The 25,371-nt window shown below is 40.9% G+C and overlaps 2 protein-coding genes across 10 annotated transcripts in view; both read left to right on the forward strand.

Annotated features, from left to right (window-relative positions):
• The window catches only part of BLTP1 (bridge-like lipid transfer protein family member 1), an 86,704-nt gene extending 79,124 nt beyond the window's left edge, over nucleotides 1–7,580 (forward strand). For 7 of the 9 annotated variants that reach the window (XM_058837435.1, XM_058837441.1, XM_058837440.1 and 4 more), the window contains 15 exons: nucleotides 19–220; nucleotides 396–599; nucleotides 715–894; nucleotides 1,323–1,460; nucleotides 1,722–1,982; nucleotides 2,388–2,538; nucleotides 2,821–2,978; nucleotides 3,099–3,291; nucleotides 3,487–3,704; nucleotides 3,896–4,147; nucleotides 4,699–4,902; nucleotides 5,139–5,333; nucleotides 5,770–5,904; nucleotides 6,346–6,511; nucleotides 6,866–7,580. In XM_058837435.1, the coding sequence (XP_058693418.1) occupies nucleotides 19–220; nucleotides 396–599; nucleotides 715–894; nucleotides 1,323–1,460; nucleotides 1,722–1,982; nucleotides 2,388–2,538; nucleotides 2,821–2,978; nucleotides 3,099–3,291; nucleotides 3,487–3,704; nucleotides 3,896–4,147; nucleotides 4,699–4,902; nucleotides 5,139–5,333; nucleotides 5,770–5,904; nucleotides 6,346–6,511; nucleotides 6,866–7,082 (2,874 nt within the window). In that variant the 3' untranslated portion in view covers nucleotides 7,083–7,580. The remainder of the gene's footprint in view (nucleotides 1–18; nucleotides 221–395; nucleotides 600–714; nucleotides 895–1,322; nucleotides 1,461–1,721; nucleotides 1,983–2,387; nucleotides 2,539–2,820; nucleotides 2,979–3,098; nucleotides 3,292–3,486; nucleotides 3,705–3,895; nucleotides 4,148–4,698; nucleotides 4,903–5,138; nucleotides 5,334–5,769; nucleotides 5,905–6,345; nucleotides 6,512–6,865) is intronic. The other 2 variants (XM_058837437.1, XM_058837444.1) reach the window with 1 other exon arrangement.
• A 957-nt stretch (nucleotides 7,581–8,537) lies between these two features.
• Nucleotides 8,538–16,283, forward strand: ADAD1 (adenosine deaminase domain containing 1). The gene is made up of 11 exons (XM_058837713.1): nucleotides 8,538–8,724; nucleotides 9,593–9,766; nucleotides 10,186–10,353; nucleotides 10,868–10,942; nucleotides 11,438–11,560; nucleotides 11,682–11,805; nucleotides 11,997–12,134; nucleotides 12,905–13,131; nucleotides 13,632–13,869; nucleotides 14,289–14,421; nucleotides 14,554–16,283. Exons 1-11 carry the CDS (start codon nucleotides 8,538–8,540, stop codon nucleotides 14,665–14,667), a joined length of 1,701 nt encoding a protein of 566 aa, XP_058693696.1. The 3' UTR covers nucleotides 14,668–16,283.
• Nucleotides 16,284–25,371: the final 9,088 nt, after the last annotated feature.

The raw sequence follows: 25,371 nt of genomic DNA on the forward strand, positions 1-25,371 counted from the left end.
TTTCTTTCTGTCTCTCAGCCCTCTCAAATCAAGTTCAGCTGCTTGCCGGTATCCAGAGTTGAATGTATGCTGAAGTTGCCTTCCTTGGATCTTGTTTTCTCTTCCAACCGAGGAGAACTGGAGACTTTAGGCACAACATACCCATCAGAAAGTGTGTCCATTGGTGGCAATACTTCACAGAGCAGCTCAAAGAATTCAGCTAGCAAATCTGGAGCACCAGGTAACGTGTATGAATGTTGATTCTATACACAGAATATTTAAGCTTTATTGCTGCTAGAGGGCATAATTTGAAGTGTATTTGGTCTGTTTAATACTGCTGTTAACATTCAGTATTATTTCATGTTTGAAAATGCTTTTAAAATCTGATTTGTTTTGCCCCCCAAAAATGACTCCAGGTTCATCGCCTGGCCTCGGCAGCCCTCTGGGCAGGACGAGGCACAGCAGCAGTCAGTCGGATCTGACGACTTCCAGCAGCAGCTCTTCAGGCCTGAGCTTTACTGCCTGCATGTCTGACTTCTCCCTTTACGTGTTCCATCCCTACGGAGCTGGAAAACAAAAATCAGCTGTGACTGTGCTAACCCCTGGATCGGGAGCCTTGGGTACGGAATAAGGTTTTGTTTGTTTTTATGAACATTATTCAGGTGTGGCACGGGTTTCTGAACTGCAGCTTTGAAAGGATCACAGAAGATGAAAATGTTGCCTTCCTGCTTCCAGGGAACGTGGATGAGGAGCCAACTTCGGTCACTGGCCGGAAGGACTCCTTGAGCATCAACCTGGAGTTTGTCAAAGTCAGCCTGTCACGGATCAGGCGTTCGGGAGGCTCCTCCTTTTTTGAGAGTCAGTCTGCGAGCAAAGCTACCAGCAAGATAGACACCACATTGATCAACATATCTGGTAAATGCTTCTTTCATTTTGATCCCAGCTAATTAGAGAACTGCTGTTCCAGTGATGGACTTTACTCTTGGCAGCTTTTTTTTTGTGTAAGATCTATGTACTTATTTTCTGCACCTGCACATGAGATCCTGACTAAATGGGCAAACAACAGGATGGTTGTGATTGATCTGCCACTAAAATCTTCCCGTGAGGAGTCTGAGGCACATCCAACACAAGCAGGACTCAACATAATCTGTATTCTTGGGTTCTAGCATGTCTTTATGAAATGCATTTGTATCTAATGCTGGGACTTGGAGAAACAGCAACACCTCAGTAAACTATTTTTTCATAACAGCAGAGACAATACTAGTAGGTGAAAGAGAATTTGACTTGGTTACCAAGACCTGTTATTACTGGGAATTTACAGCTGTGTGCATGTGCTTTTTCAGCTGTCTGTGACATAGGATCTGCTTCTTTCAAATACGACATGCGCCGCCTCAGTGAGATCCTGGCTTTTCCCAGGGCTTGGTACAGGAGAAGCATTGCCAGAAGGCTTTTCCTGGGTGATCAGACAATAAATCTGCCAGGTAGGAGACTGCTGCTTATCACAAAAAAACTTGTTACACAAAGGATTACAGTAGGAATTTTTAAAGTATTTATTACCCTTGTCATATTATTGAATAGATGTAAATATATTATTATTTACTCCATATGCAGTCACTCAGAGATGTTTGATAGGAAATGAAATACATTTGGACACTCTCCCAATTCTTCTTAGTATACACAAGGATGTGGTTAGACACAAATGAAACAGTTTTTCTGTATTTCCTGTGTTGCTTTTTCTCCAGTAGCATCAGGCCCTGGCACCCCAGATTCAATTGAAGGAGTAAGCCAGCACCTTTCTCCTGAATCCTCAAGGAAAGCATACTGTAGGACATGGGAGCAGCCCTGCCAGTCTGCTTCCTTCACTCACATGGCACAGTCACCCAATGTTTTCAGTGAGCACAGTGCCAGCAGCAGTATGTCACCTGGGACAGCATGTCACAGCCTCAAATCTCCAGCTGTCACAAGGTCCAGGAGCGTCTCTGACTCCTCAGTGCCTCAGAGAGGTGAGTAGATAATGACATTTTATTTTTTTTAATAAAGTATTTCCATCAGTTGAATGAAAGAAGTATGTCATTACCACTTCGAAAATATTCTTTTCCATAGTGCCTGGCACTGGGGAGTCAATGGCCCAGAGAAGGGAAAATGCCTAAAAGGGATGAATGAAAGTTGTTAGCATATTATCCATAAAATTTCACTATCTGTGTGTGTACAGTGAGTCAATTTCTATGACAACTAATGCAAATCCTCTAGTTCTCACTTATCTTCTCTCATGGTTTTGTGCTCTTTAAATATTGTGCTTGTCAGTCCTTTTGTAATATTCACAATGGATATATTCTGCCAGTTTTTCTTAGCATGTGGAATAATTTAAATTGAAATTTTTGTCTACTTTTTTTTTTTTTCCTGTTTAGATACTCTCTCAAAAACATCAACTCCATTTAATAAGTCAAATAAAGCTGGAAGCCAGCAAGGAACACCCTGGGAAACACTGGTTGTGTTTGCTATGAACCTAAAACAATTAAATGTTCAAATGAATATGAGCAATGTAATGGGCAATACTACGTAAGTATAAACTATGATCAAGCATTATTTTAACAACTGGTGCTGTTTTGGGGGCAAAAACCCAATTTTTTCCTCACAGACTGTTAACAGTCTGTTGCCTTTTTGCTTTAAAATCCTACCCTTTTCAGTTTTGAATTGCAAGTACCCTCATGAATATTGTAGTTGCTTAATCCTGAAGTCACATATGCCTAAACCATGTTATTTACTGCTTTCCAGTAGATAGTACTCAGTTTCTCTTTTGACAACCTGCAAAGTTGTTATCTATTTTCACCTCTGTTCTAGGTGGACCACCAGCGGTTTGAAAAGCCAGGGCCGTCTGTCTGTGGGAAGTAGCAGAGATCGGGAAATCAGCATGTCTGTGGGCTTGGGAAGATCCCAGCTTGACTCCAGAGGGGGAGTTGTTGGAGGTACCATAGATGTTAACACCCTGGAGATGGTGGGTAAGTTGGAAATCCTCCTGCTGTTAGCATATGATCCAGTCAGTAAAGGTGACATCACTGGAAAAACTGACTTTGATCTCTTTAATTCCGTATTTCTGTATTGCCTTGGTTCTATTTCAGCTCATATTTCTGAACACCCAAACCAACAGCCCAATCATAAAATTGAAATCACTATGGGTTCTACTGAAGCACGTGTTGACTATATGGGATCCAGTATCCTAATGGGAATCTTCAGTAATGCTGATCTTAAACTGCAGGATGAATGGAAGATTAATCTGTATAATAATCTGGATTCGAGCATGACTGATAAAAGGTAATAATATTTCCTGTGTTTAAAATGTATGATGTTTGATAATGTCAAATGTCTTCTGTCCACTACTGCTAACCAGCAATGTAAGTGTCTGCTAAAATGCAGAGGGTTCATTGTTTGGTTATGTTTTTGGGGTTTTTTTAGTTGTCAGTAGGAAATATATTAACTTCCAATTTTCTTGCTGTTTTTAATATCTAGTGAGATATTTGTCCATGGGGACTTGAAATGGGATATCTTCCAAGTGATGATTTCAAGGTCAACTACACCAGACCTGATAAAAATAGGAATGAAACTCCAGGAGTTCTTCACTCAGCAGTTTGATACAAGCAAGCGAGCTCTGTCCACCTGGGGGCCTGTTCCTTATCTCCCTCCCAAGACAATGGCAAACAACCTAGAGAAAACCTCACACGAGCAATGTAAGCGCAACCCCAAACCAACATCTTCCCCAAATTAAAATGTTTTAATTGCAAAAATTACCTAGGAGACGGTGTCAGTGAAATAGATAAGAAAATATCACTCATAATTCCATGTTTTACTAAAAATACAAATACAGAAATAATTGCTGGCATATCTTGCCTGAGATTTGTTGTTCATGTTTGCTCTGCAGTGTTGGATGCAGCCCATCATCGCCACTGGCCAGGAGTTCTGAAGGTGGTATCTGGGTGCCACATATCCCTGTTCCAGATGCCACTGCCAGAAGATGGCATGCAATTTGGAGGATCCATGAGCCTGCATGGGAACCATATGACCCTGGCTTGTTTTCATGGACCTAATTTCCGTTCAAAATCATGGGCCTTATTTCACCTGGAAGAACCCAATATTGCATTTTGGACTGAAGCCCAGAAAGTTTTGGAAGATGGTAATTTAAACTGTTTACTCATTTCTTCAATTTTCTTTAAATGAGTTTTTAATGATGTTATTACATAAGAAGAAATCAAAGGAAAATTTATTTTCTTTGTCTGAATCAAGAATATTTCCCAAAAATATATCACTTATCTAAAAATAATCTGTTCCCTCCACATCTTTACCACAATTTGCTTTATCTGTGGAATAATGCAAAGTACATTTTCAAATGTACTGGATATGTTCCTGATGATGAGCCTATCAAGTGGATGCCTGGCTTTTTAATTATGTGTGTGCATATTTGTTCTTTCTAGCTGCATGATGAATTTTGAAGATCTTATTGCTCATATTTGTCTTAATACTGTGAAATTTTATTGTCTGTGGTTACTGAGTATTTAATTTCTCTGTTGTTTGCAAGCTTTATACCAGCTTTTATTCCACTGGCACACTAATTATTCATATTAAATACATGTAGAAGAATGAGAGAAAATTCCACTACTCTCACTAAGCTGCTTTTACCTTTTTTTTTTCCTCTCCCACTCCACGGTGCCCACACTTTCAATGCAGGTACCAGTGAACACTCCACGTACATTGTGCAAACCCTGGACTTTCATTTGGGCCATAACACCATGGTCACCAAGCCCTGTGGGGCCCTGGAAAGCCCCATGGCCACCATCACAAAGATAACGCGGCGCCGCCACGAAAATCCCCCCCATGGAGTTGCCAGTGTGAAGGAGTGGTTCAACTACGTGACAGCCACGAGGAACGAAGGTTCGAGTCAGGTTCATTCAGTCTGGGGATTGATCTGCTTGTAGATGGAGCTGTTGAAAAGCTGCTAAATCTCAAGTGTATAAACAGCAAATTTGATTGACCTTTTCTAGCCATACTTTTGGGAGCAGAATAAAAGACAAAAATCTTCTCAGTAATCATACAGCAGCAGTTTTACAAGTGACTCTTCTTAATTTTTTTGCCTTGTTGTGATGTAACCTGTCCCATTGTTCCTGTAGAGTTGAACCTGCTTCGGAATGTTGATGCCAACAACCCAGAGAGCAGCACGACAGTGAAAAGCTCAAGCTTGTTAAGTGGCTTCAGGGGTGGCTCCAGTTACAACCATGAAACTGAAACCATTTTTGCATTGCCAAGGATGCAGCTGGATTTCAAATCTATTCATGTTCAAGAGCCCCAGGAGCCTTCATTACAAGGTGCAGTAAAACATAATTAGTTATTTTTTTTTCTTAGTCAAAAACGATTTCTCATCAATTAGGAGTTAAATGCAAAGATAGTGTGCTGATAAGAGGATTTAATCTGAGAATTGCTGCAGATCTGCAAGAAAAGATAGTTTTTTGTAGTAAAATGTAGAGGGAATTATTTTGAGAGAGTGGAGATCTAGTGCAGACACTGGTCACTATAAAAGAAAACTTGCTAAGAGAAATTAATATGAACATTTCAGCTACATTGGCTGTTTTCATAGGGTTGGTTTCCTTATATTTACTGAAATGTTAACTCTGGTGCTTCCTCTCAAGAGCTGTTGGTTCAATGAAAGAAATACTATTTTTAAATTATCTGCATTCAAATTCTAGGAACTTTCAGACTTACTGTATGTACTTGTGTATTAATACTATTTTTATCTGACTGTAGATACAAATGTTAAACCCAAGGTGGAATGCAGTGTAGTAACTGAATTTACAGACCACATCTGTGTGACTATGGATGCTGAACTGATCATGTTTCTGCATGACTTGGTGTCTGCTTACCTAAAAGAAAAAGAAAAAGGTGAGTTGTCATTCATGAAGTAACACTTGTCTGACAATCTTTTGCATTCATTTGACAATAAATACTGTAAGTCATAATCATGCTCCTATTTTGATACCTGTTGTTTAACTTTCTCTTCATAAGACAGTACAGGCAGATGAAAATTTCTAGAGAGCTTTCTTGTTGTTATTGCAATGCTTTCATCAGTGGAGCCCTTTCAAGACATGCATTTTTCTGATTTCAGAATTATTTATTTTTCTACCTCAGTATGTTCAGTTGCAGCATTTAAATCTGGCATGTCCATTCTTAAGCAATATGTGATCTTTTGCAGAAATTCTGGAAACATCAGGTAGTTCTCTTTTTGCTGAGACTTGTGCTTTTGTTTTATTTAAACTGTGTACAAACAGAATCCAAGTGAGCTGCTCGTGACTGACTGGCGTTTCTCCTCTCTCCCTTTTGCAGCAATTTTTCCTCCTCGCATTTTGGCTGCTCGTCCAGGGCAGAAGAACTCTGTTGGTGTCCTTGAGGACAGCTCCACTGACAAAGAGGCAGAGGAAAGCATTACCTACACTACAGTTGACTGGAGGGAGTTTATGTGCAATACTTGGCATTTGGAACCCACGCTCAGGTAGGAAGCACCTTTAGATGCAGTCTCTTTGGCTATGTATTAATTTTTGGATTAGAATTTATGCAGATTAAAGGCATTGTCAGAGGCTCTTCTGAATTAGGATGCAGTTCAATATCAATTCAACTCATTGATATCAGTCAGGTTTGTCACCTCCTTAAGCATACTCTTCCTTCGAGAGGATGTTCTATTGATCATCTTGAGCTTATCTGTCTAAATTGAGTTCAAAACAATGCCTGTTAGATTTAAGCTGGTCACAAGCAACACTGGCGAAAATGGATTTTTTTTGTAAATACAAATACCTGTTTCCTGTATTTATTTTTTTGAGACTGAGATGTCTATTTATTGCTTTTTTAGATTAATATCCTGGACTGGGAGAAAAATTGATCCTGTTGGTGTTGACTACATCCTCCAAAAGCTGGGCTTTCACCACGCAAGGACTACCATCCCTAAGTGGCTGCAGCGTGGTGTCATGGATCCTTTGGACAAAGTTTTGTCAGTCCTTATAAAGAAACTTGGTACTGCACTACAAGATGAAAAGGAAAAGAAAGGAAAAGACAAAGAAGAATATTAAAAGTACAATGTGACAACCCTAACTCCATTTGATTTTATCAAAGTGTTTTATTATATTTTAAGAACTTAAATATGGTTTAAAGAGAAACCTAACAGCTTTTTGCTACTCTATTTAAAACTTACATTGTGAGTAACTGTTTACTGTGGTACTTGATACCATTCTGTATTTGAAGTTATTGCATGATTATGATGATGATGATGACCAATGTATATTCTGGGAAGGAATAGCTGGAACACTGTAAATCTGCTCCTCAGCGTCCATTTTATGATGTGCAATATGATCCTGCATCTTTACAATACTTGCAGATTAACTGTGAATTTTCTTAAAATTTTACTTGCCATAACACAAACCCCTTGTTGATGTGACCAGTAATTGATTTGTCAATGTAGACTGGTGTAAATTATATATATATATATAACTTATGAAACTGTGATTGCCTTAGTGCTAAAAATCATGAAGTTTATTACACTTGTAATAAAATTTAACTACTGTACAGGACCCTTTTTTTGTATTGATCAAGGAAGCTGAACAAGAAGAAGAGAGTGTAACTTTGCAGAGTGTGATTTAAATGAGGTGAAGCCCAGAGGCCAGGGGCTCGAGAAGCAGCCGCAAGGCGGGGAAGCGCCGCCCCGACCAAGAAGCGGGGACGCGGCGCTTTCGCTGGGATGGGGGAAGCGGCTGCTCCCGGTCAGTGCTTCACCGGCTTCGGCTGCCGCCCCTGCCCGCTGGGAGCGGCCCGAGAAGGCGAGCAGGGGGCCGGGAAGCCCTATGGAAGCCGAGCTGACCGCATAGGGACGAAAGCGGGCGGCGGCCTCCCTGCCCCAGCTGCTCCCTCGGCTCCTCCCTCAGCCGCGGCTTCGCGCCTCGGCCGCGCCCCTCAGCAAAGGGCGGGAAGGGCTCTGAGGGGCCGGCCCCGGCTCTGAAGGCCCGGCGGGCAGAGGCGTCAGAGCTGCTCGGCTCTTGGAGGGCGTCGCCTCAGGGCGGCTCGCAGCTCCCCGGCTCCTCCACCCTCGTGTGGCCTCGGGCGTGCTCCGTCCGCCCGCGGGGTGTGAGCGCTGAGGAGCCCTCCACAGCAGGGCGAGCGCAGCAGGTGCAGGTAATAAACCCTTCAACTCCAGCGTCATCTCTTTTTGGAAACTGGAGAGGGATGAGCTTCGCTGCTTGGGCTCTCCTCACTCCCTCAAGAGTGGCTTGAGGAGTTGGTGTGTCCTCCGAGGGGCAGAGCTGCGTTCCGCATGAGGGGATGTGGTTTAATAAAAGGGAGAGGTGGCCGCCCTCCGGGAAAGGACACCGGGTCTGGCTTCTGCCCCTGCCCTGGGTGACTTGTTCCTGGTGTTCTTGTGAAATAGCTTGACCTAAGAGAACTGCAGTGGGTTTGGGCTTTTTTTTTTTTTTTTTGCAGGGCGTCTTTACTACTGGCAGCCTTGGTGCTGAGTTTCCTTAGGTCGGTCGGAAATGGCGAGCAGCAATGGCTGCTTTGAGGGTGCAGCAATGTTCACCTTCAACCTTGCACCTGAAAAGATTTTACCAGCGGAGGTTCTCGGACAGCCAATTGCAAAGGATCTCTCCGAGCCCGTGACTGCAAGGCTGAATCCTCTACTTTCTATGAGGTGCAGTGAACCCGGGGTGATAAAAAATCCAGGTATAGTTCGCAGTTTATATGCCGGGATTGGCTGTTCATGCTGTCAAAAGTAACTTTGCTTTTTCTTATCTAACTTTGCTGTATTTTGTTACATGACTTCTTTAGCATCTCCTTAAGCTTGTCCCTTCTCTTCTAAAGTCTTTTTGTGCTGGAAGTTACCCATTTGCTGTACGGTGACCTGTGGAGTCTGCAGCATTACCTAATTATAAAATTCAAGTTAAACATTAAAAGTACTGCAGATTGACAAAATACAGAATATGTTCTGCTGCATGATTTTTCGTAAATAACGTCGTGTATGGTTTTAACTGCAGTTTGAGGTGTCCCAGGATGTATTTTGAATTGTGTCACTTTGAAGTAGTTGTGTTGAGGTTAAGGCATTTAAAAAGTGAGGATTTATTTTAGTTCTTGGCTGGGAAGTGGTTGTTCTTGGGTATATCACACCCCTGAAGCTGATGATTTTATCTATCCAGTGGTTACTGAAACTCTTAAAGTGTCTTAAAACAGCGAGTCCCACTGCTGCACAGCTTTGTGTGGAAAAAACTCAGGTTCCACTGCCTGGTATCTGCCATGAGCAACTTTGATGTTATTGTTGATTTACAAGGGGGGGATATGTGTTGTATTTTTTTAAATACCTGTCTGTGTTCAGAGATTACTGGATTTACTACAAGTAAAAGTAAAGTAAAACTGATGCTTTTAAAATAGTATGTACACACCATTTTGGAATTGCTGTTGTTGCTAATGTAGGGTTCAGTACAAAGCAGTAATGCTCTACAGTAAACTTTGGTTTGCTTTTTTAAGAAGCATCTGAAAAGCATCTATTGCAAGTTCTTTTATTGTGAGTTCAGCTCTCTCCTTAATTTCGTTTAAGGACCTTTTCTTTTTAAAGGAGCAGACGAGACTACATTTTCAGCCCTTCCCTCACAGAAAGACCTGGATTTGATTGAAAGATACAAACAGGGAATAATAAACCCAGTGTCTGCCTTGCATCTGTTTGCCAAAATACACCACCTGCAGCTTGAATTGAAAGAAACGAGTGTGGCAGGTAAATACTTCTGCTACCAAATTCAGTAGTATTTGCTTATCCTTGAGGTTATCTGAGTTGATTTGATGGTGCTGATGCAGCTGAAACTTTTTTGCTGCTGGTTGCACTACCCCCACATATGTTGGGGTTTGGCTGCCCTTTTGTTGCCTTCACAGCTGTTTCTTGTGATGAGGTGCTACAGAAGTAGATCAGGTGAATTTTGTTTAATTACTGCTGTTACCAGAACTTTGTGAAGACTGCTTGAAGCAAAAGCCACCAAAATTTTTTGGGGAGGTGAGGGGGTAAGAGCCGTACTTTGCCAGAATTGCCTTTTTATCTTGTATTTGTTCTAGGAATTAGTATAAGGATGTAAAGCTATGGATGATGTGCCTTAAAATAATTTCACTGATTGCATCTGCTTTTTTTCTTCTCCTTTAAAGGCGATGTCATAAGGCCTTATTTTGCCTTTTGTGCTGTGATAAATGGTGTTTGCTACAAGACTGGGCTGGGAAAGAACAAGAAGGAATCGAAGTTAAATGCAGCTAAACTGGCTCTTGCTGAGCTACTTAACTTGGAAAGTACAGGGGAAAAGGCTTTTGAAGATTCAGGTAAATATTGTAACAACACCTAATTGAACCTTGAAATGGTTGGCTTAACAGTGTATTAGGCAAAATATCTGGTTTTATTAAATCAGTATCAGCGTGTGTCAGGTTTTTTGAATCCTTGGGGAAAATCTGTGGTTTGGTTCTGAAACTTTTTTATTTTTGTCATTTGTGTATTAACAAATATATATATAGCTGATGCCAGGAATACTAAAGGAATTAATTTGTTGCTGTGGCACTTGATTTGCTACTCATTAGGTACAGCAGCATGAAGTACATCTCAAGTGGGTTTCAATTTTGATGACTAAAAGGGTTCCCCACTGAGATACTGCTTTCAACAGAGATCAGTTGCTATAATATTTTATCTTCTTCTGAGTTTTGCTGTCTGAACGTTGGAAGCTTACGAGGACTTTAGAATCAGAAGATAAAATTAATAGAGAATTAGAAAGTTCGACTTGCTGGAAATAGTGTGAAATTCATGCTTAGAAATAAGGAATGTCCATCCCACTGTAAAATGTTGTTAAATTCTTAGATTTTCCCTGTGTTCCTGCTGAGCTTCGACCTCCAGCAAACTCTACTTGTGTTTCAAGGACTGGTAAGGAATGGTCTGTTTTTCCCTCTGTTGGTTCAAATTGCCCAGCAAATAGTTTATTTTTAAAATTTTTCATCTTTTAATACATTGTGATCTCTATGTTGTTACTGTGGTTTTAAATGTTTTTGAAGGCTTTAAGAACTAGTATTACTAGGCTGGTTCTACAAAAGGACACAACTTCAGTAAATTGCTTGGATTCAGTAAATTGCTTGAATTTCTATCACCAGTCCAGGTAATAGAAATAGAAGCAGGATTCTCTGTCCTTGCTTGAGCCAGTGTAGAGTAGGTGATCAAACTTGGGCTATAGCTGTTGTTAATATGATGGGTGATAAAAGCATCAAGGTGTTCTTGAGCTTTATTTAATCCTGAGGATCTTCAGAATCCTGAAAGTACGTGTGGTTGTGCTTACACCATGCATTCAGGGTTATAATCTGGCAAGTCTCTTTTTTTCCCCTACCTGTGAATTTGTGTCTTGATGGATTCTGTTGTTTCATTTAGGAGGAGAACATATCTATCAAAAGTTCTCACAAATGCTTGAGGAAGTGTTCAACCGCCTGACTGCCCAACACGCTGAGTACCAAAGCTGTGGCAGTTCCCTGGCTGCCTTCATCATTGAAAAGGGCAAGTCTGGTTTGACTGTCAATTTTGGGGAGTGGGAAACCTGTTCCCACAGAGCACTGAGAGCGTGGGAGCAGCTTGGTGGGCACAGGGCAGGTGACCCTACCACCGTCTCTGGTTTTAGGTGGGCAGCATGAAGTGGTAGCTCTGGGGACAGGAGAATGCAACTACAGCCGGCGCTTCGAGTCCTGTGGGAGGCTCCTGCACGACAGCCATGCCATTGTCACTGCCAGGCGTTCCCTGCTCAGGTGAGAATGTCCCTGCAAATCCTTCCCTTGCAGCCAGTTTGTTGCAGTTTCACTTCTGCACTTGAATTTCATGGCTGTATGAACTGATAAATAATACATAATAATGTAAACGTCTATCTACATTGCATTGTGTAAAATACAATTTATTTTTCTTTTAGATATTTGTACAGGCATCTTTTGCTGTTCTATAACAAAAATCCAGCCAAGGCAGAGAGATCCATATTTTGCACAGTACCAGGCTCGAAGCTGCTTACCTTCAAGCAGAATATAACCCTCTCTCTCTACATGAACCAGCTTCCTAAAGGAACTGCTCAGTTAAAATCAGAGGTGTAAGTACTGTGGCATTTCCCAAGGTAGAGTGAAGATTAATTATTATCTCGTTTTGGGAATATTAACGTACAGGGTGTTAGTGATAAATATGAGATACAGCTTAATGTGATGATACAAAAACGTCTACATGGGTTATAGGATGAGCTTTTGTTTGTTACAGACAATAACCCCCTTCCCAGGACACTGTTAAAATATATTAAATCATGAATTTAACCACTGAGCAAGTGGATGTAGTGACTCAGTGCCATCCTGTGCACTACAAGATTGGAGTACAAAAAGCCTTGAATTGAAACAAAAGACTCGGCTTTGATGTCTTACCCCTTTGTAACTAAGGGGAAAAACTGTTCTGCTTCAGAACAACCAGTGGTTTGTCTCCCTTATGTGTTGTATCTTGTAGTTGAAATATTTTGAATCACAGTGTGAGATGCATTTTAAAGGAGATTTTAAGAACCTTACAGCTGTTTTTTCACGAGTAACTTCTGTTACAGTTCGAGTAGACAAAAAGTGACAGCTTGTTTGCAGCTGTTCTTTTTAATGTGTGCACGACTGGTGGCTAAGATTAGATCAAGTGGCTGTTTCCTATTTAAATACTGATTTCAGTTTTCTAGGCACTCAGTCTGGTATTTCTAAGAATTGCAGACACTGAAGATAATACAAGGCCTAGATCTACTGATGATTATTTTTTGAGAAACAGCATTGAGGTGCCACTTGCTGTAATCTCTGGTCAGAGAGCTTTCTCACTGAAATCCATTCTCTTGTCCTGCTGTAGGCATCTCGGTCCCCAGTCTCTATCTGCTTACGAAGCCAGTGAAGAGCTGAGTCTGCACGTTGCTCTCGAAGGCAGGATTTACCTGGCTGTTTGCTGTCCCCCCAAGACTGTCAGAGTGAGCAGCATGTCAGCTGGTGACAAGCTGACCAAGTGGGAGGTGGTTGGTCTTCAGGGAGCCTTGCTGAGCCACTTCATTGAACCCGTGTACATCAGCAACATTCTTGTGGGTACGTTCAGTGCAAGGTCCAGGTGAGGGGTTTGTGTGTTTTCATATTACAGTTTGGTTGCATTTTATAGAGTATGAACTAAGCCACAAACTCTTTGAAGAATTCCAGAGTTGTTCCTTGAGATGCAGTGGACCAGAGTGTATTTATTTAGTAGGCAGTCAGAAATGCTGTTGGATGTGAGGTAATGTGGGAAAACTCCTCAGCATGTTTTTATTCTGAAAGGTTGAAGTTCTATTTTGGTGGTGTCTTCTGCAGGGAACATGAAGAGTTGATGAAAAACAGTGGTTCAAGAAAAGCATCCAATGAAAATAATAGTGCCTCTGGAGAAGAAAGTGGGAAATCATTTTTGTTCTGTGAATTGAATCTTGGAACTGATCTTCACAAACATGTGTTTTATGTGAAAAAAACGACTATAATAGATTAAGAACGCAGAAATGTCTGCATTTTTAGCTTCTTAATTTGATGTACTTGTATGTGACTGATCTTGTCCTGTTTACTAGGAAGTGGAACTTGTAAGGATACAAAAGGACTGGACATAACCATAAAGCAGCGTCTTGATGATGAACTTATTTCAAAGCTTCCCGTGCCTTACCTGGTCAACAGATCTCATATTTACTTGGTGAAAGCTGCACTGCCAGTCCAAACAGACTTGAACCAGTGGTCACTTAGCTTGAATTGGACATTGTCAGATGCATCCCTGGAAGTTGTGGATGGATTAAGCGGGAAAACCACTGAAAGGTCCACATTTATCTTCATTTTGTTGGAAATAATGGGTTTGTGCTGGTTTATTGGGAGTATTCAGTTCTTAACCATGAGAGAAGTTCTCTCCTGTGTTAGCTGAAAGCATCCTGTGATTAGGTGAAGTTTTAGAGATCTTGTAAGCTTACAGTGAGATACCAAGACACCAAACAGAACAGTTCTCTGATTGGAGATATCTGTAGTCCATTGCCTGTAGTAGTAAAAATGTTTTCGCTTTCACAATGCATACAACTAATTAGGATTGTAATTGGGGTGGATTCTAATTGAGATGAATTCCAGCGTGATGGCATTCACAGAGTGTTAGGAGGGAGGGAAGAAGCCCCTGTAACGATCAGAGCAGTCTCCCTGTAGCGAGTTTGTTCCCGAGTTCCATCCCTGTTTCCCCGCTCTGCCCGCAGCTCCCCGTTCCGCAGCGGCAGCTGCCTGGCCAGCCGTCTGTGCAAGGCTGCCATGTTCAGCCGCTTCAGGATGCTCGCCGGGGAAGCAGGACGGGGTGATCTGCTCCAGTTTGCAACATACCACGAGGCAAAGGTGAGCTGGCACAGGGAGAGGTGTCATTTTTTACAGTGTTCGTGCTTATTACCTGTTTGGTGGTAAAGAACGCAGATCTCTGTAACCGTAATTCTTGAGATTTTTCAAGGTTCTTCCGTTTTCTTTTTTTAGATTAAATCTCAGTTGTACCAAGAAGCTAAAAGCTTGCTGCAGAGCTACTTAGAGCAACACAGCTACGGATCGTGGATTGTGAAGTCTCCACATATTGAACAGTTCAGTGATTGATGGCGTTGGATTGAATGTTAAGTTGGTTTGAACAATCTGTTTCAGTAAATATAGTTCTGAGAAGTAAAATGTTAAGTTCGTAGTTACAGGAAGAAAACAATTCCAGTACTGCTTCTTGTCAGTTTAAATGCCGTTATTAACCACCTGTAACAGTTCAGTCTTTTTCTAAAATGGATGTTTTCTCATAGGTGGGAGTATCCAAGAGCTTTGTAAATCTTTGTTCTGCTTTGCCCACCAACGGTACCTCATTTCAGCTTGCTGACCCTGACTCCTACAAATCCCCACCCTGTGGAGTTAACATGGTTTTTTTCCTGATAGTTTCAGGATTTTTGTATATTGATTTCTTATTCTTTGTGCCTTTCTCTTAACTTTAAATAAGGACAAGAATTCAGTAAAAACTGTATTTCATTTCTTTAAAAAACAAGCATACCTCTGTGAGAGGTTTTCAGGAAAGAAAAAAAGAAATGGGCAGTCTGTGCTTTATCTGTAGGTATCTGTCCTTTGCTTGAGAGTTTTGTTTAGTGTCAATTTGCCAAGTGGCTTATAGTTTGTGTTGTTTGTGCTAGAAGAATTAAAAAATAATTTTTGTACTTATGAACATGAAACCTGGAATGAACCAGCTGTTACTCAACTGTTGTGTGACAATCACTGGTTCTGGTAGTGGGTTTAAAGCATTATGCGGGCATCAGAGCTGTAAATAAGAAAATAATGCAGTGTAGTAGAAAAGTCACCAGAAACAAGGTTTTTTCAGCTTTTGTGGTTTGCCTCAAACCCTATCAATGTTAATGCTCTTGGATGAGTTGGGCTCCTGCACCCTCAGCTGACTTCATCGCTGCACTGACAAGTCCTAGTGAAATTGTCTGCATATGCAGTAACTGGAAAATGGTGCCTGTCACAAGGGAATTTACTTCCAAGCATTGGAAAGTAGGGACTTGACTTCCAAGGATTGTTCTGGTAAGAACACAGTAGCATTTGGCAGGGTGTTAAGTGCCGTGTTTGGAGTTGGTGTGGTGGTGTGAACACTGGTGTGTGCAAGCTAGACAGTACACTTGGATTATGTTCCATGATTTCTGTAAATCATGCAAGAGTGGGGAGTTATGCAGTGTTCTCATACATCAGGAATTGTGAGCATAGTGCTGTAGTCATGTAACCTTCTCAGCGTTAGAGGAGTCACCAAGAAGTTCCTCCTCCTCGTTGGTTTTTTTCCCTAATCCGTTCTTCCAGCTGATATGCAGAGTCTTCTGTGGGGATAAACTTACGCTGATTTACAAGTTGTTGAAACTCGCTGACTCGGTCCTTGACCTTGTTTTTTGACTAATGTGCTCTCTTGTTTTCTGTTACTGTCCCTTAACTTCAGAGGGTTGTGTAGTGGTGTTTGGTTTATTGTGGCACATGTTCCACAGACTGCTTGTTCCATGTTATGTTTTCTAAGAATGCTCAGTAATGGCTGTTGTATTCCAGGCTAGAGCAAAGTGTTGCCTTTTGCCTTTTTGCAGGGGTGTTAAAAGTTCAATAAAGGTCCTTGACAACGTGTTAGCCTTGCCTGCATACACACAGATGCTGGGAAGTGATACACCTGTCAAATCTGACATACACATTGCATACCACACGTGTGTTTGCACTCTATGCACTTCTGGATTTTTGTGTTTTGTGTGGACTGAGTCTTCTGCTGAGATATCGGCACCGAGGTGTTTCCTGTAGTTGACCCAGAGGCCTTAAATATTTTCAAGTACTGAGCTTTTTCTGTGTGCTTCAGCCATTTTATTAATTGAACAACAAACTGAAATTCATGGAACTTAGGCACTGCCTTAAGAAGCGAGAGGTTTGTTAGTGAGAGGGATGTGTCTGGCTGGACGTGATCTCTGTGTCCTTGAGCAATAACTTGATGGCACCAGTGTAGGTCCACTTCTTTTATCTGGATTGTTCTTGGATTAAGTATCAGCATATGCAGCAAGCACTAAGCTAGTAAATGGGGAAGCATGGTGATGCTGTGTCCACATTTTTCCTTGGCTATGTCAGTAATCCCAAAATCTATGATCCTACAAGCTTGAGAGAGGCAAGAGAGCTGCAGTTCCAGTGCTGAGGCTGAAGCTGTATTCCCAGCAGGTCCATGCACATGGAGCAGGTGTGCATCCTACAGATGTGGCATGGAGCAGACAGAGGCAGGTGAGCACCAGCGGCAGCCTGTGGGCTGAGCTCAGCCTGTCCCCTCCCTGCTTGAGAAGAACTCAGCTCCAGGGGGAAGAACGGATGTGCATATGGATATGGGTGGTGTTTGGGGCTGTTCTTTACACTTCCTGGAGCTCTACCTGACTCACACAGGTGGAGTGACACACAGTGACCTTTAGGAAAGCTATTTCTAATTCTGTGCCCCCACTGAGGCTCTCCAAACCACATGCTGGTCTCTCTACTTCCCTGTTTCTACCTTCAGCTCCCTTTTGCAGTGGGATGGAGAAGAAAATTGGAAGCAGAAAGGCAAAAGCCATGGAGTTGAGATAAGAACAATTTACTGAAACAACAGTGGTTCACATGGGGGTAAAAAACCCCAATAATTAATAGATGATAGTGAACAGCTTCCTCCACCATTTTCTGAACCAGAAGGAACTCCTCCCTGGAAGAGGATCCCTTTCCTCCATCCCTGGTAATGATGTAAGGTGATAGAGAATGACCTTTGCATCTTAGCTCTGCCCTCTCCTGGATACTGCAGAAACTTAACCGTAACCTGGGTGGAACCAGAACATTATTCATCCTTCTTATATATGAACACAGGTCCCGTTTCCCAGTCCCAGTCAGTGGCTCTCCCCCCAGGATGCCAGTTGAGTTAATTTAGTCCATCATTTGGGTTCTATCCATTCTAGATTTACACATAATACAGACAATATTGCACAGTTCAACATTACAAACTGTTCTCACCCAGAAATCAAATCCCATTCAGGTACAAATTGTGTTTCCCCATCTCTGCATTGCCCACCCCATCTTCCCCTGGGTTTTGGGGCAAAAACAATCCCACAGATGTGGTTTTGCCTCTGCTTGAGGCAGGACTAATCCACTGAATAATGTTGTCATGCATTGTATCGTGCCACACCACGTCTCAGACTTCATATGTACACATGTCAGATGCCTGTCACATAAATGTCACATGCCACATATCATGTCATATGCATGTCATGGCACATGCCATACATCTTCATTTTATACTAGAGCTGTGCAATCAAGCAGGAGAAGGCAGCTCAGGAAATCAAATTTTATAATTATTTTAAGGGGTTCTGTGCTTGTTTTCCCAACTTAAAGGGAGAAGATATGTCTAGTCAAGTTCACCTTGTTATGCATTTTTTGGATGCTTTTAACAACACCCTTTAAAGATGTCTTTTAAAGCTTGGACAAATACAGAAGCTGATCCTGCAGATGGTGTTTAAGAATGTGGACCTATCTATAATTAGATGTAGATTTGACAGACATAACTGTGTGTAGCACAAGCACCTTCCTCACACCTCAGCTAGCAATTTGTGTCAGCAGTCTTTATACAAGTATTGCTTTGAAAAAGGGTCTTGAACTTCTTGCTGGAGGTGCTACATGGAGAACAAGGCAGCCTGAACATGTTTTGAAAATCCACAGCGGATCATGGCTACTGTGCAAAAGTGATGTGATCCCCAAAACTAGAGTCAGGACAGGCAAAGTCTTCTCTTTCCATGAGTGTAAACCTGCAGCTGTCTCAGAATAGCCCAACTCCAAAGCAGTTTGTACAGACCAAATGCCAAAAAAAGTGTGTGTAATTTCACATTGCTTGTTTTTGTGACATTGTTATTGAGCTCCAACCTTGCCTTATGAATTGGGTGAGTATCTCTTTACCCTCTTTTCCTGCTTTCTGAACAATTTTACTGCTCCTGCCTTACCTAATGCTTATTGTTTAGGGACTTGGGAAATGTGTTGGTTATTCCACGTGGGATGTCCAGCTGCACAGACTGACTCCAGGGTAGGTTTTATCCAACTGCCAAAGTTGAGGGCTCCTGTGCTGAAGGATATGATAAAGGAAGCCTCACTCACTGAGAGAATTTTGTTTAATGAAAGCTGCTCCTTTGCCCTCTCTCTGGTTGCTGAGAGCTGGGACAGCACTGCAGACGAATGTCTGAGCTGATACTGGAAGAGGTTTGTTTGCAAAGCCATGTGTTGTGTGTGATGCTGTTTCTTTCTGCATGCTGCATTTAAGAGTTTTTGGAGTAAGAAGGAATCTGTAAAGAGAAGGATTTTTCTACAAAGACTGACAAGGTAGAAGGAATTCTTACACTGAACTTTCTTGCCTGTTTTCTCGTCTTCTGTGTCCTACTGTGTTCAAGTGTTTTTGTTTTTACTGTGATCGGATTTGAGGAGAGGGTGGAGCTTATCTGTTTGTGGCTGAGGTGACTGACTATTTACTTTCCTGAGTCCTTGTGGGTGGGGGCAGAGCACTCCTTCACCGTGGGAAGAGGAGTAGAGAAACAGTCTGCAGTGCTGTAAGTATTTTCCCAGTTTTGGCAGAAAGCTGTCATTAACGCCTGTTTTCTCTTTGCAGCATGTGAGGAAACTGCTGGGTTTTCCATTGTTAGTCTGGTTTTAAGTGTAAGGTGAAGTACTCCATACCACACCCACCAGGAAAGCACATCAAAGTCTAAAAGATAGCTGTTGTAGTAGGCTCACTTTCATCAGTTAGAGCCTGCCTTGTCTTGACTTGGGGCTTTTATCATAAAAAATGCTCTTTCACTGTTTCTTTGTCACTACTGAGTTCATCTGCTGTTGGGAGTAAGGACATTTCTGAGGTTTCCCAGGAAGACTTCTGACAATGCAGTCTGTTCACATGGATTTACACCTTAATCTTCAATTTCATGTCAGTTTTGTTGTTCTGGGACCTCAGTTACCTGCACTGTTGTTATTTCAGATGTATTACTGTTTTCATAATGCTTCCCTGTCCCTGAAGAATTTTGAGAACTGCAAATTTTGCTTACACCAGTGAGAAAAATGTGTCCTGCAGGAAGCTTGTGTAGCAAAGTAGGTACAGATCAGGAAAAAAGGAGTTTCTTTTTTGAGGGGAAGCAATTTGGTGCTCTATACCTTGTGATGTGTGCCAGTGTAAACTGGCATTTTATATTGCTTAAAAAAGGCTATCTGCAGGTGTCTTCCTTTGAGTCTGGTACCTGCACACTTGCATGGTGCTGAGTACTTCATTGGGGCTTTTTGTGTGTTTTTTAAAAAACTGAGTATTAAGTCACCCATAAAAAGGACGGTGTCACAACAAAGAAGACTCTAGACATGATTTTTACATGTCCATGACATTTATTAAATACAGTCTACAAATAACTTTCAATAGCTTTTTCAATAAATAGTTTTCTCAGGCTGTTGACAAAGTGACAACGAATGAGTTTTCCAAAGAATGTTGAGCCCCTAGGGCTTACAGAAAGAATCAAGTGTGATCTTAGACTCTCTCACCACCCACATTAAGAACATTCAGTGGTCTCAAAATGGACAGCAAGCTAGTAGTATGCCACATGGCAAAAATATATAAATTACTCAGAATTAAATATTTCAATAAATAATGCAGCAGTAAAAATAAAAATGGTTATACAATTTCTGTCAGCATGGATTGCAGGAAGTTGGTCATTTCCTGGTGGAATTCAGGAAACTTTTTCTTCTCATTGGATTCACACTTCTTGCACGTCGGGTTTGAGAAATCAGGATCCTGCAATACAGAGAATTTTATTGATTGGTGAAAACTTTCTTGCCTAGCTTTTTTCTCAGCTAGCTTTGCTGGTTTTAACAATGATACATCAACTTCTGTAAAGATTTTCCTTTAACAAAAACCAGCCCTTAATATTGGTAGCCTGGAGAGTACTTCTAAAATGCTACAAGGATCTCTAGGCTATGGACTTCTAGCAGTACATCAGGGTGTGCTACATGCATCCCTTGGCCCTCCAGCCATAAGCTTCTGGCACAGTTTCCAAAGCCATTGCTATGTAAATTATTGTTATGCTCCTAAAAGCAAGCTTTTTGTCAGCGAAAGATGCTTTGCATGATTCAGCAAAGAAAATGTCGTATTTTGTTAAATGTTGGCTTATATAACCAGTAGGGCTCAAATCTATTTTACTGCATATTACCATGCAAATAGATATTTTCACAGAGTTTATCTTGGCAAATTTTTGTACAAAACCCTGTGTTTTCATGAGTTGATAACAGAGATCTTGATGCATGAACACGCTGATTCTGGCATGGTTTTTCACTAATGGTGAAACACTTCTTTCTTTTTATTTCCCTTATTTTGGTAACATTTGTAAAAGATTGAGTACCTCAAGATCCTCGAGATTCTTTTCGATATTTATAACATATTCCTTGTCCTTCTCTTCCACATCTTGTTTCAGGACCTTCAGTTCTTTCAGGAAACATGCTAGAGTTGTGTGGTTGCACTCCTAGAACAGTCAACAAAATTGTTATGTGTGTGACTTGTTTTCCTTGTTCCTGTTTTCAAATTCCCTGTTGTTTTTACCCTCATCTCAGGAACGGAGCTGTTTGTTTTCTGCAGTGTTCATTTGCTGCCCGCAAAGTTGTATTGGGGGATGTTACATGTGTCCTTAATCTTAATTTTGGAAAGTGGGTAACCTTTACAAGATGCTTGAAGTGTTGCAGTATCTCTTGGGGACAGAAAGCTGCAATATTTATTCCTGAGCCGAGCCTTACTTCTGGTTGCCATCTGAAAATTGTGGGTTAGCAAACAGGTGGCCTCTCCTAGAGGCGTCTTCAGTTGATGCACTTGGGTTGCTCTATCTAATGTCTGCGTCAGAGCTGGCTTTTGAACAGGGTAAATAACTTTATGCACCACTTTTTCAAGCTATTTCAGGCACTCACAAATATGTTACTGATCAGCCCCAAACATTTGCATTTAAGCCCTGGAGCTCTGAGATAGCCAGGTATAAATGCTGCCAGCACATGAGAAAAGGGACACAGGTAAGGAAGTGGTTGCAGAATCTGACTTAAAATCTGCACTGAAACAAAAGTGTTGTTAAGTGAGAAGTCTTCTGAATTAGAAACTTAGCAGAGGTTCAAAGCAGCTAACAGATAACTCATGTAAAGCTTTTAGCTACTTCCCAGTACTAAATAATTCATGCTCTTGTTTATTGGGCTGTTTACATGCTGAATGAAAGGTAGTACAAATCAGCAGCCTGTCTGCAGTAGAGCTGTGTTTGGAACACTGCACGCTGATGTGCTGTGTTTCAGAGAGAGGTGACCACAATGATGGTATTCTTGTGGGAATTCAGGTATTAACTCAGTGCCACACAATATGATTTACAGCTTATGTATCCAGAAGGGCTTGGTTAAGTTTTATTCATTAAGAGAATTAAGTAGAGCATAACTGAGTTTCATCAGTTAAGATACAGAATTGATGAGATCCAGAAAACTTACAACATCTTAAACAGAACCAACCAGTGGCTCTGCCTCTAGTTCAGATAAAATGTGGGCGATTTCATGTGGATACTGCTTTAATCTATTTCTAAGTCTGGTTTCATTCTCAGAATTGTCCCTGTGCTAGAATTAACAGTATTGCCTCCTGCAAATCTTATACCATCTTTAAGTTGTTCCCGAACCACTTTTTTCCTGTGAATTCAAGCACGTTTTAACCAGGATGAATATGAAGTATTCATTTTGTATTAGTTATTGCACAGAAGCACTGAGATAATATTGCATGTCAGCCTTTTAATGCTTGAGAATAAAAAGCAAAAGCAGAAGTTTCTTTAAGAAATTGCACTCCCCAAATTAAATTAAAACTGAACAGAAAATTCAAACTCACCCGTTTGTCATTCGGTGTGTAAAAGTCAAGAAAATTCTGTAGAGAAGTGGGGGGGGAAAAGTTAATTTTTCTGAAAAAATGGCATAGAAAAAAACATAGAAATGTATCTTCAGGTAGAAGAAAATCACCACTTACATTGTCGATGTCTTTCAGGAATGCTAAATCAATTATTGAAGCTTTAAGAAGTTGCTCTTTTTGAGCAGGTGATAGCTCAAGAGGTGCTCCATAAGCTGTAGTCATGAGAATTACTGCTGCAATACAGCCGAAGATGAGGACTTTGCACATCATGTCAGTGTTATCTGGGTGCCAATATTGGAGTTGCAATGGATGCTGAGAGCTGATAAGCTGTCATTAAGCTGTTTAGTGTATTTATACTCTTCTTTCTGAGGGGGGGAAAAATACGGGGGCGTCATGAAGAAGAGGTTTTATTACACATTTTTTCATATGTTCTACCTGTATGGCAAGAATCATTACTTTTATTTTTCCTCCCCTGATGACACTTTGGAATTTTTATCAACCAGGAGGGATTTTACCTACATTCACGGCTGTAAGAGAAGCCCACACTCAACTTTTGGCAGCCTCTCTTTGTGCTTCCTGCATGAAACACTTTTTCCCTGCTCTGTCCTACTCCCCCATAGAATAGGCCACAGAATGTACTCCTGCCATACAAAATGTCCTAAAGGTGTATAATTTAATCATTCCTTTAGTGAAGAAGAAGCCTTAGAATCTTAGTAATTGTTGATTAAACAACAGGAAGAAAGTTGGCTTCCTGTCTGAAGGTGGTTTTCTTACCTGTCATCTTTTGCAAAGGCATTGTAAGCTTAGGTGCCTAACTCAGTCTTTATAGCATCAAATTTGAAACATTTATGGAAAAAATCCAGCAGAATTCCTTGTCTGGGGAAGATAAACTATTCATTTCTATTGCCGTTTATGTTAAAGCTACTCTTCTCTCATTGTGTGCAACTTTCACTTTTCTGCAGCGTAGAATGAAAATGCACCACTGTAAAATGTTTACAGATTTTATTGCTGATACCTAGCCCACTGCATCTTCTGTATCACAGCACTGAAGTTGACAGTAGGCAGTCATTTGACACTGAACTCTGGCATAGCCAGTGTTATTAAATTGCTTTTCTTTTTTGCTTCATGTGTCCGTTGGCTGATTTTTTTGGGATGTAAGGTGTTTAAAATTCATGGTTTCCTTAATTTTGAGTGTAGTTCACTCATTTGAGCCATATACTCCCCCTCCTACCCAGCAGGTTCTGACATTATGTGAAACACACTTCTGGTCAGTGAATTCAGCTGCTGAAGCTGTGTGGAGTAAATTCTGGTTTGTACATTGCTGTTGTTTGAAGTTCTACAGCATTTCGGATGTGCAGAACTGGGTGGGTAACTATTTTCACCCACCATTGCATTATGGAAACCTACATTACATGTTCTGATCCTGCAGTCAGAGAGGATGTGGATCTGCTGGAAGTTGGTTAGAATACACTTTGGCTTAGATTAAATACAACCATTACTATAATTCTTTTTATTAGTGTGTGTCTGTCCCTTAATCATTAACTCAGTGCTAATTAGCAGTGCAATCCCGGCTCTAGAGAACATCTTAATTTCCTGGTTTAGAAACAATCATTTAATGTCTATGGTCATAAGCAAGTCCTAGTAGCTACTGGAGCTTGCAATATTGTAATATTTGTGCAGTTTCAAACTTTTTCTGGCACTTCCTATTTGTATCTTGTATTTATTCTTGGTAATTTGTAATGAGGTCAGCTGCTGAGCACTGGGTTGTCAACTTTTCTCCAGTTTCCTCCTGTTTTCTTTTTCAGGTCTCGGAGAACTTAGAAAAAAAAGAAAGCCTGAGCATTCTGTCAGAACTTTTCAGTAAGTTTGCAGCCGGGTCTGTACAATACCATGTACAAAATCGCAACTCTGGTTGTAGTCCAGATGTAATTGGAATCAGCTCTTCATCTGTTCATTCTTTTCAAAGACAAAAGAGGCTTGCACATCCAGGCAGCAGGATTGAATCTTAATATGCAGCATTTAATAAATTGTGCACAGGAGTTTGAGTGATTAATTTCTGATTAATATCGTGCTGCAGGATTTGTGGTCCAGCAGGAGAAAACAACGGATCTTGTTTTGGCCATTTTTATTGGATGTACCAGGTGAGCAAGAGATGGCTTGGAATGTATTGATGAGGTGAGAAACAGCAAACCCTCAGTTAATGTTAACACACAACTTGCTGTGCTGGTCAGATTTCAGTTATCATGCTCAGTCTTTGCTCATATTTATTACTGGGCAAGGAATTACTTGGGGTTTCATTCATTGATTTAATCCTCCCAGCTTCACCAGAGTTGATTGCATTTTAACAGGAAATTAAGTTACTCTTTTAAATTGTCCTGGAATCACAGGGGATAAAGTAGTGCTAGAAATGCTGAACTGGAAAAATCCTGCCTGTACAAAGTATTGGGGCCAGGTACCAGTGACCATGTCATACAGGGGGTTTTAATTTGGTTTTAATGCACTATTATGAAAGGTTAGTTGATTTATATATCATTTTATCTCCAAATTTAATATTGTTATGCTAAAATAATATATAAGAAAATATAAGATATAAGAAATTGCACCCTGCCTGAAATGCTTGAAGAAACACTTTAAAAGCCTTGCCTAAATTTTCAAGGAAGATTAATTAGCTGTAAACCACATATGTCTAAGGGAAACAATATTTGTGGGTCATGGATTTGGAAAGGGAGAAGCTTCTTATTTTAGTGGATTGTTTATACTTTTGGTAGTACTTGTGCCTAATTTAAAGAATAAGGGCTGATTTTCTGTTTTAGAAAGTGAGTAAAAGTAAATGACACACACTGACTAAACCCCTAATCTGTACAACTTCAAAGTCT

The sequence above is a fragment of the Poecile atricapillus genome, chromosome 4, assembly GCF_030490865.1.
Source record: "Poecile atricapillus isolate bPoeAtr1 chromosome 4, bPoeAtr1.hap1, whole genome shotgun sequence".
Lineage (NCBI taxonomy): Eukaryota > Metazoa > Chordata > Aves > Passeriformes > Paridae > Poecile > Poecile atricapillus.

Excerpts from the sequence above, each read along its gene's own strand:
- ADAD1 (XM_058837713.1), top strand. The coding sequence starts at position 8,538 with ATGGCGAGCAGCAATGGCTGCTTTGAGGGTGCAGCAATGTTCACCTTC. Across the intron at positions 11,561-11,681 it reads TGCCTTCATCATTGAAAAGG|GTGGGCAGCATGAAGTGGTA; the intron begins GCAAGTCTGGTT and ends CTCTGGTTTTAG. Across the intron at positions 14,422-14,553 it reads CAACATACCACGAGGCAAAG|ATTAAATCTCAGTTGTACCA; the intron begins GTGAGCTGGCAC and ends TTCTTTTTTTAG.